Below are 14,808 nucleotides of genomic sequence, written 5' to 3' on the forward strand. Positions count from 1 at the left end.
CAGTGCCAGGGAAGTAAATACCACTGATTCACTTTCCTCGGGCCTCATAGACGTCCTGCCAGCACCTCCCATTGGTCAACACAGCACAAAGCCCTAGTGTAGAAGTTGTTGATGTAGTTTACAAATGTCAGTCTCTTGGAGTACAGGGCATAGCAGAAAGCGATGGAGGACGCCTCTGAAGGATGAACCCTCAGGTTGTCCAGCATGTAGGAGTGTCCTTAAAATTCCCTAAAGATAGAAAGTATTGTCATTATAGTTCCAAATCTCATACCACTAGGATCTGAGAGGAAGTCCAGAGAATTCTAGTATAAGGACTCTGGCCTTGAGAAAATGATAATTTCATTACAGAGATAATCTAATACTCATACAGAAAACTATAAGAAAAACAGATTAAAATTAATTTTAAATTAATTAAAATTAGCAAATTCTTGTATCACTTACCACATACAAAGTTTTTATAAATATTATTTCACTTAATCTTTACTAGAACCTCATGAACTAGATAGTATCATTAACCACTTTTTAAATATAAGGAAACCTGAGGAAGGTTAAATAACCCACCCGTTTCATGGCTAGGAGAGGTTGGAACTAAAATTTAAATCCACGTTCTAATTTTAAACCTTCACAGATCCCAATGTTCCAAGAGCTCAGAAGAGGGGACCCTATGGCAGTGGGTGGGCCTGAAATGCTCCACAGATGAGAACTGTGCCTCCAGGAATGGATGAGATTTCACTAGTGCAGGAGTCAGCACACTTTTTCTCTGAAGGGTCAGTTGGTTGTTATTTTCAGCTTTGTGACTACACGGAGCCTCCATCGCAACCACTCAACTCAGCTGCTATGGTGTGAAAGTAGCCATGGACAAAACAGAAGCGAAGGGCTTGGTTGCATTCCAGCAAAATTTTTTTTACAAAACAAGTAGCAGCCTGGATTTGGCCCAAGGGCTGTTGTTCCCTGACCCCTGGAATACGTGAAGGGGAGGTGGACAGGGTACGATACGTAACATCATAGCTACAAAAGCCCAGAGTTTCAAATAAAGATGGCACATTCCAGGGACAAAGAGTAGGGCAGCCCAACTTGGGTGGAGAATTTCTGCAGGAAGTAACGGGAAATGAGGATGAATCAGTAGTGTCTTAGTCAGCCAGGGCTGCTTTAACAAAGCATCCCACATGGACAAGGTACCTTAAACAACAGAAGGTTATTGTCTCATAGTTTGGGAAGCCAGAAGTCCAAGAGCAAGGTGTCACCAGGCTTGGTTCCTTCTGAGAGTCATGAGGGAGGGACCAGCTCTGAGTTTCTGTCCGTGGCTTGTAGATGGTCATCTTTTCTTTGTGTCTTCACATTGTCTTCTCTGTATGTGTGTCCATGTCTTCTTCTGATCAGCATACCAGCAAATTGCTTTAGTACCTGCCCTCATTATCTCATTTTCATTTAATTACTTCTTTAAAGACCCTTTCTCCAAATACAGCTATACTCTGAGGTACAGGGGCCAGGACTTGACATGAATTTCTGAGGGGCACTCCCAGCCATCACACATAGCATGGAGCCAGATTACCCGGAGTTTTTGAGTCCAGATTAGAGTCAGGGGGGTAGGAAATTAGTAATCCTTTTGCATGTTAGTCATAACTCAATTAGTACTTTGAGAAAATGAATACTAATTATATAACTCATATACAAAAAAGATAATAAAATGTGCAGTTGCCAATTAAATGGCAAAGTAAATTGTTCAGTTCATCCAAGAGCACCTGGGAGCCTGAACAAATGGCAGCCTGGCAATCTGCAGACCCAGGATTCAGCCCATTGGCTCCATACAGGTCTCCATAGCACTGGGGAAGTTCAGGTTGAATAACAATTCCCCTCAGTTCCTTGGGCTTCAACATTCCCACCACACCCAGGATGTCTGGCCCTGATGTGCCAACCATCTCCCAATGAAAGGAGTTAAAAGATTGACAACAGGGACGCCTGGGTGGCTCAGTTGGTTAAGCGGCTGCCTTCGGCTCAGGTCATGATCCCAGCATCCTGGGATCGAGTCCCACATCGGGCTCCTTGCTCGGCGGGAAGCCTGCTTCTCCCTCTGCCTCTGCTGCCACTCTGCCTGCCTGTGCTCGCTCTCTCTCTCTCTCTCTGGCAAATAAATAAATAAAATCTTAAAAAAAACTTTTTTTAAATAAAATAAAATTTAAAAAAAAGATTGACAACAGTTGATAACTTCTCTGACTTGGGTAATGAGGCTGATAGCTAACTTCCAGAATGACGACCGGGCATTTCTCTTAGCAGATCTCAAGAGAGGCCAGCCATTCCTGCTGAGAGTCTCCACAGAATATGGCAAAGGCCCATCCATGGGACAGTGTCAGAGCCATTTGGGTGACCAAAGATTTCAGAACTAGGTAGATTTCTCCATCTCTCCCAGGTCTGTTCCTCATTCCCTCACGTGGAGTTTGCTCTAGTGTCATTTGGTCAATTGTGATGAATAAATAAATAAATAAAATAAATAAATAAAAATATCTGAGACAGACAGCCTCAAGAAACAAGGCCAGATGTTTTATGTGCGGATGCTTCTCCATGCATCTCCCCCCAGCCTAGGGAGAGGAAGGAAGTAGGGGAAGGAGGGAGAAGGAAAAAGAAAGTAAAGGAAGGGATACCTGAGAAGATTTTGCTTACTGTTTCCTTTATGGACTGGTTGCTAAGTAACCTTAGTGACTTTCTTTTTCTTTATCAAAACTAACATTGCTCTTACTCTCAAATCTTGGTCAGAGCCCCTTCTGAAGTCATTTTTATGCACATGGGTGAGTATGGCCATCTTTGGGGATACATATTACATCACGGTAGCTAAATGAGATCTCCTTTTTTTTTATGACAAACGCAAAACGACAACCCAGAGCAGATTCACCACGTGTACGGAAGCTTTGTACGGAACTGACTGGAGACATTAGTTTTACAGAGAACTTCTCAGTTGACCACAGCTTTGGAAGGGCTGGCTAGCTGATCTGTGCAGCCATGTTTTCAAAGCACTATCTGGTGTTTAATGGAGGATTCTTAAATTTTAGTAAATAAACCTTCAGAAGGTTTGCAAACCCACGTGTGCCAGGCACTCCCAATCTTCACCATGGCTTAGACCTAGTGCTCCTCCCCCAGCATGATTCGTATGATTTCCAGCCATGTAGGAAATGGCTTATTAAAATCTCCCCAGTATCCACACAACTGTTCTCCAAGCAGGTCAGGGGAGACATTGGTTGTTGTGAAACAAGATCTGTGCATCTCCCTTGAGATGTAGAAATCATCTACCAGCCACCATTCAAGCAAGAGTTGTCACCAAGAGAAAATATTCTGGGGAGAGAAGACATTAATTCAAAATACAATCAGTTGTTGGTGAGATGGAGTCAACACAACTCATTGTAGCAGTTGTGATATGACTAAAAATGTATTTATGTTATCCACCACCTGCAACAGCAGCTGTTAATTACTCTTCCAGGAAAATCTCATTTTCTTTGGAAATCTCAGCAGAAGTCAAGGAACAGGACAGCCCAGAAACCCAGACTGGATGCATAGCACCAGCTAACAATGAAGTTGGAAAGTCAGAAAACTAGCTTTCCTTCTAACATTCTTTCTCAGTAATATCCTTCCTAAATCATTCAAGAATCACACTTCATTCCGCAGAAGGCATAATGTTGTGACAGTGTGCAGATGAGCACACATCAAGTTTCACTTTATAAGCATCAAGAGGGGTGCCTTTAGAGGAGAGGTCCCCTTGGGCACCTGGGTTCTTTGCTCTCTTTCTGCCTTAATTTCCAGGCAGTTCATCTCTGAGTGGCCCCAGGAAGAGGAAGAGTCTCCAGCTCATCCACCAAATAAGCATCCAGCATTTATCATTCTCAGTTTCCAACAGTTTGGGCACTCAGACTCCAAGAAGGAATGCAAGTCCCCCTCCCTAGGGCAATTGATCCCTTAAAGAATCACCTATGATCCTGCCATCTAATCCCTTAGTAAAATAGGAACACAAAACTGCATTTTCACCGATCTATATTCCCTTAGGTATTTTGGGGATAAACTATCACAAATAGGCACTAATATATTAATGTACTGCTCCCTCCAGGTGAGAGATTTTCAATTCAGCAAGAAACCTTCAGATATATGACTTGACCCAAAAGAGCAGATCTAGCAAAAACTACTGCACACTCGTAAGGGAGATGATTTACATGCTCTTCAAATCACTTTCCACACCAGTAGCTTCCAACTTTGCCCACATAAAAGACCAGCCCTGGTCAAATTCAGTCATACACTGACTGACCATGTTTTTTATCAAGCTCTTTCTATTGTTTTCAAAGTTATCATGCAGTCATTTCTGAAATCAAACAATATGGGACAATATTGATGCCAAGGCCAGAAGCTGAATAATGGCTTCTCTATAACAGGTCATGGTGTTCTGGGCTTTCCATCACTGGCCAGTGCTCTTGTTCCCCCAGACAACAGTGAACAGACAGAAACTTGATAACTGGCGGCCTCATGTTGACCCCTGTACACCTCCAAAGAAAAGACCACTCACTATAAGATACCTACTTCAGTAACGGTTATCATTGTATGTTGAGACATATCTTTTGCTAGAAGGCAAATTGGAACCAAGCCATTCATTTCAGCTCCTGACCCTCAGTGCTTTTCTCATATGGGATTTTTGAGAAGTGTCTGCTTATTCCAAGCTTTGTATTTTAAAGATGTGTGGTTGGGACATGGCCCTTTACCCAGGTTAAAAATAAGACTCATCCTTTTTTTCATGAACCGGTCTTCAGAATTCTCACTAGCAAGCAGCATTCAGGGATGCTCACTGAAGGTGATTCAAGTTCCAAGGGAAGTGGATAAAATAAAGAAGCACCTAAAAACTTGAACTGACCTTCCCTTCATGCCCTTTCCTGGGACTGATGGGGCCACCTACCCATTCACCACCAGGACACACTCTTGCTTTCCTGAGTGGTAGCAGATTTCCCACCTCATTAATAAGTTGTGACTAAGCCTCACTCACTATTTACCCAGCACCCTCCATAGAGGCCTGGCAGAGGGAAGTTCATGGTAGTTTTGTCAAACAGAGTGGGAAAATTCTCTTTCTCTGGTATGAGTTAAAGCATTTGGCATCCAGAACTCAAAGTCTATTTGCAGAATACAGAGCTCCCCCTCTTCCGTTTGTGGTAATCAGTGTCTTTACAATCTCCCTAGCACCCTCTTCTTCAACTATAGCCCAGAGCCAAAAGAATCTTATAGAGTTCTTCTCCTTTTTACACCAAACTCCTCAAAAGACTACCCATAGACAAGAAACTGAGCAACTACTTTACCTATTTAAACTGGTTAAAAGCAGAAACATAATAGGGTTTGGATATGATTAGACCTGAAGCCCTTGGTGGGTCATTACTGAATGCGACTGAATAGTTGAAGTGGACAAAGGGGCAAATAGATCCATGGGCTGTTTTTCATTAGCTAGTGGCACGATCAGAGTGTAAGTGCTGAGGGAGGGGTAGATCCACTACCGATGAGGAAGAGGTCAAGTCACCTGGCCATTGGGTAGAAGTGAAGGGGTAGCACCAATGCTAGTTTGATTTTAACAGTTACCGTACTGGAGGCTGTAGGAGCCTGTAGGCAAGGATGACTGGTGGCCTCTCCCAGAAAGCTCTTCCCTCAAAGCCACTAACTAGATAGACCAATGTAGACTGATACTTCTGCTGGAGTAACTCCTTCTCCTCAAGGTCCATCATTTGTTTTGTGTCATTAATTCATGTGATTTGGGGTTTTGGTTCTACTTTGTTATGTTTTCTTATGTGTTTTGGTTTATTGCTTTTTATAATTTTCTTAGTTTATGTTCAAAGATAAAAATGGATGTTCTATGTGAAAGCTGAGTTCCTTGTTTCTTTCTTTTGCCCGTGGCTGACTGCATGCTCTCTATTGATGTCTTGTTCCTGGTTCTTGACACTGACCATCTTGTCTGTGAAAGGAAGCACTCCAGCGGGCTTGCTTGATCAGAAGAAAGGGAAGTTTGCTTGGTTTAGTCACTCCACAGAAACCCATGGTAATGTTCCCCTGCGCTCTATGTGTGTAAATGTGCATTGGTACATACCAGACGGGAGGGCATTTTTCTCGATGTCTTGTGATGCAATGTTCCTGAATGTGTATTGTGTGTGTGTGTGTTCAAAGGGATGGTAATTTGTCCCACTCAAAGCCACTGCCCTATCGTCTCTTCATGTATATATATATATGTGTATATATATATATACACATATATATATATATGAAGCCAGAAGACATGACAATCAGCAGCAACTATTCCCTGATGGAACCCTTCCTTTGGTTAGTGCAGCCAAGATTAAGGTCACCATAAATGCCAACTTGGTACTGGTACAGGCAGTTCTTTGATTTAGGAGATGATATGGTTCCTCCTAAAGCCCAAGCCTATCCACTTCTAATCTGGTTGTATTTCTAAGCCTAGCATCACCACCATCGTACCACTCCACTAACACATAGGGAGCTCTCTGGGAGCAAAGTGTCACAAAGTCAGAGCTCCTTAACTTTTTTCTTTTTTAAGATTTCATTTATTTATTTGTTTATTTGTTTATTTGTTTACTGGGGGGTGGGGCAGAGCAGAGGTAGAGAGAGAATTCCAAGCAGACTCTCCACTGAGCACAGAGCCCAGTGCCGGGCTTGATCTCACAACACTGAGATCATGATCTGAGCTAAAACCAAGAGTTGGATGCTTAAATGACAGAGCAACACAGGTACTCCCAGGGTTCTTTAACTTAAAACAATGTTGCCTAAAGAGTTAAAGGAAACTTAGGTCAGAGATGATGAGAGATAGATGGATTGAAAGAACTGAAGGCTCTTCAATTATATGACTTCTTCCTTAGTATAGTTGGAAGAAGGAACCTGGCAAGCTCTGAAGGTACTGTCTTCCTAGCTCCCAGTGCTAAAACCAGCTCCCTCAGACCTCAGGCTACAAAGGGTGTGTAAATGCTGTAAAATTCAACACCACCATTTGGTTATTTACCATGTTCTTATGATGCTTCTAGAGCCTGATTTGGCTATAAGAACCTCATCTTGTCTTAAGGTATAGCATAGGGAGCTGGTCAACAGAGGGGCAAACAAGATAAGCATGGTACAGGGATTCATGACACTTGTATTCATGATCAAGTCCTACCCCAAACATGCTGTGTGAACTTGAGCATCTTCCCTTCCCTAAACCCCACTTTCCTGTCCTATAAATTGAAAGGAATAAGCTAGAGCTGGGTAATATCTAAAGGCTCATCCAGAGTCAGCCTTCTTTGAAATGGCATCAAGATTTCTTTTTACCCAACTGTATTCTGAGTCCTAGGTGAGCCTGGTGGTGGGTATTAAGGAGGGCACATATTGCATGGAGCACTGGGTGTGGTGCATAAACAATGAATCTTGGAACACTATAAAAATAAAATAATTTTTTTAAAAAATGAGTCCTAGGGTAGAGAGTTCTCTCATACATGATAATCAAACATATGTTAAGTCATGGGCTTTCTGTTTATATCTTGCATGTTCCTGAAATGAGTCTCATCTCACCCACCCATCTTGTCTTCATCCAAAAGAAATGAACCTTGGTCAATCTCCATCCAAAAATATTATCCATATAACCAGTAGAATCTTTTCCTGGTCTGTGGTGGCCCCATGGGGACTTGTACAAGGTGCCACATCTCCAGATGCCACACTCTCACTAATTGCAGATTCTGTGGCTGATTCGAGTTAGTGATTTTCTCCACCACATGAGGAGTTCTGTTCTGCAGGGAGAAGGAAACCAGGACCAATGCCGTAACGGCCACTCTGAAAAACAAGGGTTACCAAAAATAAAATTCATTGTTGCGTCATATTAAAAGGGTAAGAGAGGGTGAAGAGGAAGAATTCTCTTGAGCGAAACTTTTATTTGAAATAAAAAATAATGATAAAATAATGGCTTCTCTAAGCCACCACACTGGGTTCCAAGCAAAAAAATTCCTGCCACTCTGGAAATGCAGCCCACTGCTGCCTTGGGAAGGGAGTGGAGATTGACCAGACAGATTGACACCAGGGCATTAGATGGTTTATATCCCAAGTCAGCCTGCTGGGGTTGGAAGGTCAGTCAGGATTGCCGGAAGGGGAAATGACATCCCAGTCTACCTGCAATCTATCTTCAAGTCACATTTAAACTTAATTGGTGGTTTCCATGGTTATGCTCCCCATTCCTGGTGTCTGTAGTGCTAGTTTGAATCTTAATACCCGATTCTGGTAATTGTCATTTATTTCAAGCTCCCTATTTCAGGTATGGTCCTAGATGGAACCGACTCAGGACCCAGTATGCACTACAAGTAAGGGGGCGGTCTTCCACACCCTTCTAGTACTTAATGAGACAACAAAAACATCCTTCCTACAAACAAGCTGGACCCTAAGTTTGGGGATGAAACCCCTTAGAATTGGTGGGTGGGGGAAAAAGCAAAATAAAATATTTTGATGAAAACTCCTCTTTTTATGCTTAGTAGTGGATGGAAACTGAAACTCTTGTGCAGTTTTTCTGATGTCACAGAGTTGAGGGCAGGAAAGGATTCAATGGTCAGTGTCTTCAGGAAGTAAGGCCAACCTAGTTAATCTCACCCTAGACAAGTTATAGGTGTGACAGTCAAGGAAACCCCCAAACTTGGCCATGGCAGTGCCAGTGCCCCAACCTGCTCACAGCAGCACCTCTGCCTCCCCCGCTCCCCAACAACTAACAGATACTGCTCAGGTTCTCCTCCTCCCAGGTAGCCCACAATCTTGGGACTAGGTGTTTTGCAAACTAATGCTCTTCTCTCCCCTTTTCCTCCCCACCCTCAATGCCTTGTTCTGCATCCGTTTGATTCTTGTAGTGAGCATGCCCACAAGTGAGACCGAGTCTGTCAACACCGAAAACGTGGCTGGAGGTGACATCGAGGGAGAAAACTGCGGGGCCAGGCTGGCGTGAGTAGGCACGGCGAGCCCAGAGAGTCGGGCTTCTCCAGGGATGCGGGCAGGGATGCTGTGTCCTGAAGTCACAATGGGCTGGCTCTTCGTGGGTGCAGCAGAGGTCAGAGAAACAGAAAGCTCAGGCAGTGACTTCTGTGGAGAAAAGAAGGCTCTGGGTTGAGTATGGCTCCTAAGCAGGGGCAGGAGTCTTAACATTAAGACCGGTCTCTAATTCTGCACTCCTGGGAGGGTCTGACTCAGGATTTGGAGACCTTGTCCATTACATCAAAGAAATACAGGACAGGGGTAGGGGGACAGTGAGGGGAGGTTGGCGGTGGCTCTGAAGTCTGTTTCTTCCCAGCCCCCTAACCCCCATCACATGAGGCACCTAGGTGAGGGTTCCTGGGTCCTGCTAACCACCCTTTCCATTTTGGTAAATGTGACCTGGAAGAAGAGCGAACAGGTAAGAAAATACCCTGGGAGATAATCAACATGTTGGTCCTTCTCTGCAACTCTAGTTACCCACCTAGTGAAAGGAAACAGAGGTGCCTGAAGTGCAAATTTGAGTTAATAAAAAATTCACCTCTGCTTAGCTTGGAACGTGGCCAGACACCTCCTCCAAAAGCAGATCCAGCCTAGATGCCCACAGCTTCCCTTCCCTTGGGTCAGATCCCAAGCCTCAGTCTTCAGGGAGCAGACTGGCCCAGGATTGACCTGGTGCACAGAGGGACAATTAACACATGAACTATCACCATCACCCATCTTTGATCTTAAAAATGGAAACCAGTAGTCCCTGGGAAATGTTCCCCCACAAAAAAAAAAAAAAAAAAAAAAGGAGGAAAAATAGTTTTACTGCTAAAAATAAGCATACTGCTGATTCTATTACCAGCATCTCAGCAGAATCCAAAGATTAAAGTCCTATTCTGTCAGGGATTCACATTGACCTTGGGCATGAGGCCTCCTGGAGCATTCAGGTTCTGCTCTTGAAAGTGGGCTTGCTGGGGTAAGAACTGTAAGCTCATCCCACTCACTGAAATGCATGGCATAGAGGAGGCTGTGAGTAGGACCAGTCCCAAATGAAATGAGTTGCTAAATCACTCCATCAGTGGAACAGCATCTTGTTTCACCCTTCATCCCTGAAATGACTCAATAGTCCGAGCAAACCCCCATCCCTTTAAAAAGATTCTCCATAGGTGAGTCTGAACACAAGCCAGGACAGCCTTGAGTATGGTCTCCAAGAAATGAGAAGGGAAAACAAGACTTAGGAACAGACTGCCTCTTGCAACTTCTATTTCCAGGGTACACAGGGCTTTCAGCATCACTCACTCTGACAGTGGCACCAGGGAGTCTGCACTGCAGATTTCTCGGCATCATTGGGAAGCAATTATTGTCAAAATGTTGTTAAAATACGGGGCTAATTACGTTTTTAAGCAGCAGTCCAAGCTTTTCCCTCTTCTCCTTTTGGAACCATACAAAGCAAGCACTCAACTTTTTGCAAATGGACCCCAGCGAACCTGTGGTCTTGAGACCATGGAGGGGTGTAGAGAAGATGGTGGAGGACCCTGCAACTCAAGATTTGGGGCATAGCCTAAGTTGCAAATCAGGAGGGACCAGGGAAGTTCCTAGCCTTAGGAAGTCACTTGAGAGTACATATCAGGAGAACATGGAGTTATGTTGGAAGGAGAACATGATTATCCTCTGGAAAGGGAAGCTGGCATCTCTAGTTTATCTGTCCTTTTCTTGAGACATATTCTGCAGGCTGGAAGAGCTCTGTAGAAATGGTCCCTGTTATCCTCATGAATATCCACATTTATGCTTCTACTCTGTGCATATAAAACACCTAGACCCAGTCCCAGGATTATAATATATGCTTAATAAATTACGGTCTCTCCCCATCTCTTTATCCAGCTTCATCCCATTTCCTGCCTCAGACAACCATGGGATAAGTTTGCCAACATTCCTTGTGGGAGAAACAGTATGAGAAGAGGCTAGGGGATGAGGCTGAGTGTGATGGGGAGGAGACAGTGAGGGGCTGGCCTTTTTAAAGCTAAGAGGTAAAAGTCTTGTGCAGTCAGATGAGGTCAGGATGAGAATTTATATGTAGTGAGAAGGGCTGATGAAGATGATCCCTGAGGGGGTTAGGGCAGAAAGAAAAAGGAATTGAAATATGATATTTTGTTGTGAAGAGGGAGTTGATGAAGAAGAAGGAGACATCAATGTTTGAAGACAAAATATAGTAAGGATGCTGAAGTAAAATTTGGAGCAAGGGTCCAACTGAGGGACCTGCAGATGCCATGCAGGTAACAGTACATGGTGGTCCAAATCTTGGCTCTGAACAAGGATAGAGCCACACCCTTGAGGTCATTAGTATAAAAACTATTAATGAGGCTATAGGATGAGGATTGGCCAAGGGCTCAATCTTGGGAAGGACAGACAGAAGAATAAAAACAAGTAAGTGAAACAGATGAAGATGTGTTAAGAGAACAGATAGCAGCACTTGCAGGAAGGCCACAGGAGAAAGAGTTTCAAGAGAGAACTATCTATTTGTACCTTCATTCAACAGTGTGTGCAGCTTGGTGCAAAGTGATGGTGAGGCATAGCAGTAGAAAAATATTGATACATCTCATTGGAGTTTACAATCTGGTGTGGAAGTAGCATTAAACAAGTAAATAAGTCAAAGTATTAAGAAGGAAAAGTAGTTATAATGTAGGGTTAATAACAGGTTAGACTTGCAAGTTAGGAAACACTTTTTTGAAGAATTAAAGTTAAGCTAAGAAATGAAGAGTAAACTTACATATTGAGGTGAAGAGTAAGGAAGAGTGTTCCAGTCAAAGGCAACAGTGTGTTTCAAGGCCCTTGGAGGGAAGACCAGAGAGGCCAGTGTGTCCAGGACAGGGCACTTGGGAGGAGAGGGAGAGAGGAGGTTAGAGGTGGGGTATGGCCTGGTAGGCACCTAATGATCTTTGTCTTTATCACAAGACTGTGAGAAGCCACAAGAACATGGAGCTGGCTAGGGAGATTGACTGGGTTATTTTTGCATTCTCGAAGGATCACTTAGATGTCAGGGAAAGAATGGGTAGAAGAAAGACCAACAGAGAACACAGTGAAACACAGTTCAGCAGCCTCAATAGCAGTTAGTGAGGTGTGAGATGATGCTGGCTCAGGCTAGAGTCACATATGGAAATCAAGAAAGTGGTCATGGGTTCTGGAGCCATACTCTCTAGGACTTGTTTGCTGGAGCTGGTGTCTTAGTGAAGGAAAGGGGTGAGAAGGAGCCAGCAGAGGGCACTCCCTCCAGAAGTGAGGCCGTGGAAGGGAAAGGGGAAATAAGATGGTAGAAAGGGAGTCAGAAACGGCCAAGTGAGGCTTTGTTTTTTCCTCATAGTGAACACTGGGGAAGTCTTCACAGCAAAGAAGTGACCAGTGAAAATGGAGGATCTAAAGATGCTGGGATGGAAATGAGTAATTATAGCAAGACATTGCCTAAGTAGAGTAGAATGTTGACTTCAGAGACACAGTTGGAGACACTAGATTTACACAGGAAAAAGGCATTCCTTACCTCTGGGACTAACTGAAAGATAGAAAAAGAGACCTGGCATCCGGACTCCTGGGGTCAAGTCCCAGTCAGCCACCAATTAGCCATGTGACCTCAACGAAAGCACTTCTGAGTCTTGGTCTGGCCCTCCAGGATGTGAAGGAGTTGGCTTGGTTGTTGGCTCAGGACACTCCCAACAGAGGCCCAGAATTCCTGGGGGCCATTTTCAACACTTGTACATTCGGGCTTCCATGTAAGATTTCATATGAATAAAACATTCTACTACCCGATAAATTGCAAACCATAGATCCAGGTGACATCTAAAGATCCCTTCCAAGTTCTCAAACTCTATAGTTCTATAAAGAATATAGAATCAGAAACAGACTCTGATACAGAAAGTCAATGATAGGAGACATACCAAATTATCTGTCATCTCATCATAGAAAGTGAGGGTTAGGTGTCCTAGGAACCTGAAGAACAGTACAGAAGATTCAAGCTAGTGAGTCACCAAGAGGTCACTAAAAGATCGCTGAGCAGTGCTGAAGCCACAGTGGAGCCCAACATTGTAAATGTGAAGGCAACCTCTTGAAATGATTCGACAGATTTTTTTGGCAGCCTGCATAGTCCAGAAGCACTAAAAACAGAAGTGTGAACCAGAGTAGCAGTGTAGCAAGGCAGACAAAGTACAAGTCCCAGGCCATGTGTTGAGGGCAACGTCGATCTGACGCTAGTACCAAGGCAGGAACTGGAAGTTAAGACTGGCATTAGCCCAGGAGCCTTGGAAGGGAGTGAATGATGGGGAAAGACCCAGTAAGGGAAAAGACTAGGTTCGAAGCAAGAGCAGGAGGATGAATAGAGAAGGAGAATCTGGTCAGAATGTGGAGCAACTGAGTTCAGCACCCAGTTGTTGAAGCAGTGCTCTGTGATGAAGAGGTCCATTACCCCTCTAGGAATAACAGCTGTGGATGGTGTTGAGGTTATGGCATCAAGGAGGTTGAGTCAGATGTGTGTCAGCCTGGGGCCATCTGACTTACATTAAAGGCAAATTGGAACAGTTCAGGGAGATACTATTTCATACCATACATATTTCATACCTATTTCATAGGTAGTAAACATATGGTGCTCATTACTCTAAGAAGGGGAGAAGGGCTGAAATATAAATAGGCCCCCAAGAAGTAAGTAGTTAAGCAAAAGGAACGGGGTTTGGGCTTGTCTCTAATTTTGAACCTTAGTATCAACAAAGAAAATCATGGTTCCCTGGAAGGTTTGTCTTAGAGGCTTGGGCAGAAAAAGTATCTTGGGTTGAAGCAATTTCATGTCCAACCCAGTAGAATTGCTCTGATGGTCTTGAGTGTGAGTTACTGTCCACCTCCTAGCTCTTCTTTGAGAAGAGCCATTTAAAAACATGAGGTAGGAATTGTACCTCACTAGGACAATAATGATAGAAAAAGCTGAGAAGACTTCTGAGCAAGTTGTGCATCCCCCATTGGGATTTGGAAAAGCTAGAGCCTCTATTTTGCTGAGGAATCTGAAGTGGTTTAAAAACCAGTAGGAGGAAGCATTTGCCACACACCAGCCAACCCAGGGTGTGGTATGGGGGCCATGACACCACGCTGCCATAGATTTCCCAGCTTCCTTACACAGTGAGACGGACCAGCTTTCCAGACCTTGAGCCAATGGTAACTCCCCAAGAGGTGAGGCTGCTGAGCAATGGGGTCCTTCTGTATTCATGAAGTGGGATTCTGCAGTTGGGATTTTCCTTTGTCTCCAGACACTTGCCACTAGAGCAATACCCTCCCCCTTTCTTAAGAGGGGTGTTTAAGCAATGTGGTATTTGAAAGGGGATGAACGTTTCTGACCCAGTGAGCCTAAAATTATGCTCACAATCCCCTGAGATTAGCAACAACAATAAAAAATCAGTCTTCAAGTATGGTGTCAAGGGTTATACATCAGAGCTTGTAACTAAGTGGGAAAGAAAGTTCTGCTCCATTTCCTCCTCTTCAAAATGTGCCAGAATGCCAAGGAAGGGCCCATAGCTCATGAACATGCTGGAACTAGGACTAGGATGTCATTTCAAAAAGTCACCTCAGCTCTGATCCCCCTCTGTGCCCATGTCCTAGAGTCATTTTCCTGGGAGATATGATTTGGGGTTTTAAGAACCCACTTTTGCTATTGACTCCCTTAGACTGAAAGAGCCTTAAAGGAAAGAGCACATGGTCTGCACTGAAGGACACCCCCGAAAGGATCATTGAGACATTTCTGAGAGGGGTCAGGCCAGACTCTGTAGACAGAGTCATGAGACTAAAGGCCACAGTCATACACTT

General features: G+C 43.9%; 1 protein-coding gene across 46 annotated transcripts in view; it reads left to right on the forward strand.

Moving 5' to 3' along the window:
- The window catches only part of CACNA1C (calcium voltage-gated channel subunit alpha1 C), a 708,196-nt gene that overhangs the window by 554,197 nt on the left and 139,191 nt on the right, over nt 1-14,808 (forward strand). For 27 of the 46 annotated variants that reach the window (XM_032844509.1, XM_032844491.1, XM_032844490.1 and 24 more), the window contains exon 10: nt 8,874-8,964. In XM_032844509.1, coding sequence (XP_032700400.1) covers nt 8,874-8,964 — 91 coding nt within the window. Of the gene's footprint in view, nt 1-5,971; nt 6,047-8,873; nt 8,965-14,808 lie in introns of all 46 variants that reach the window. The other 19 variants (XM_032844463.1, XM_032844462.1, XM_032844471.1 and 16 more) reach the window with 1 other exon arrangement.

Source organism: Lontra canadensis, unplaced genomic scaffold (genome assembly GCF_010015895.1).
Source record: "Lontra canadensis isolate GAN:19392208 unplaced genomic scaffold, GSC_riverotter_1.0 scaffold153, whole genome shotgun sequence".
In the NCBI taxonomy this organism is placed as follows: Eukaryota; Metazoa; Chordata; class Mammalia; order Carnivora; family Mustelidae; genus Lontra; species Lontra canadensis.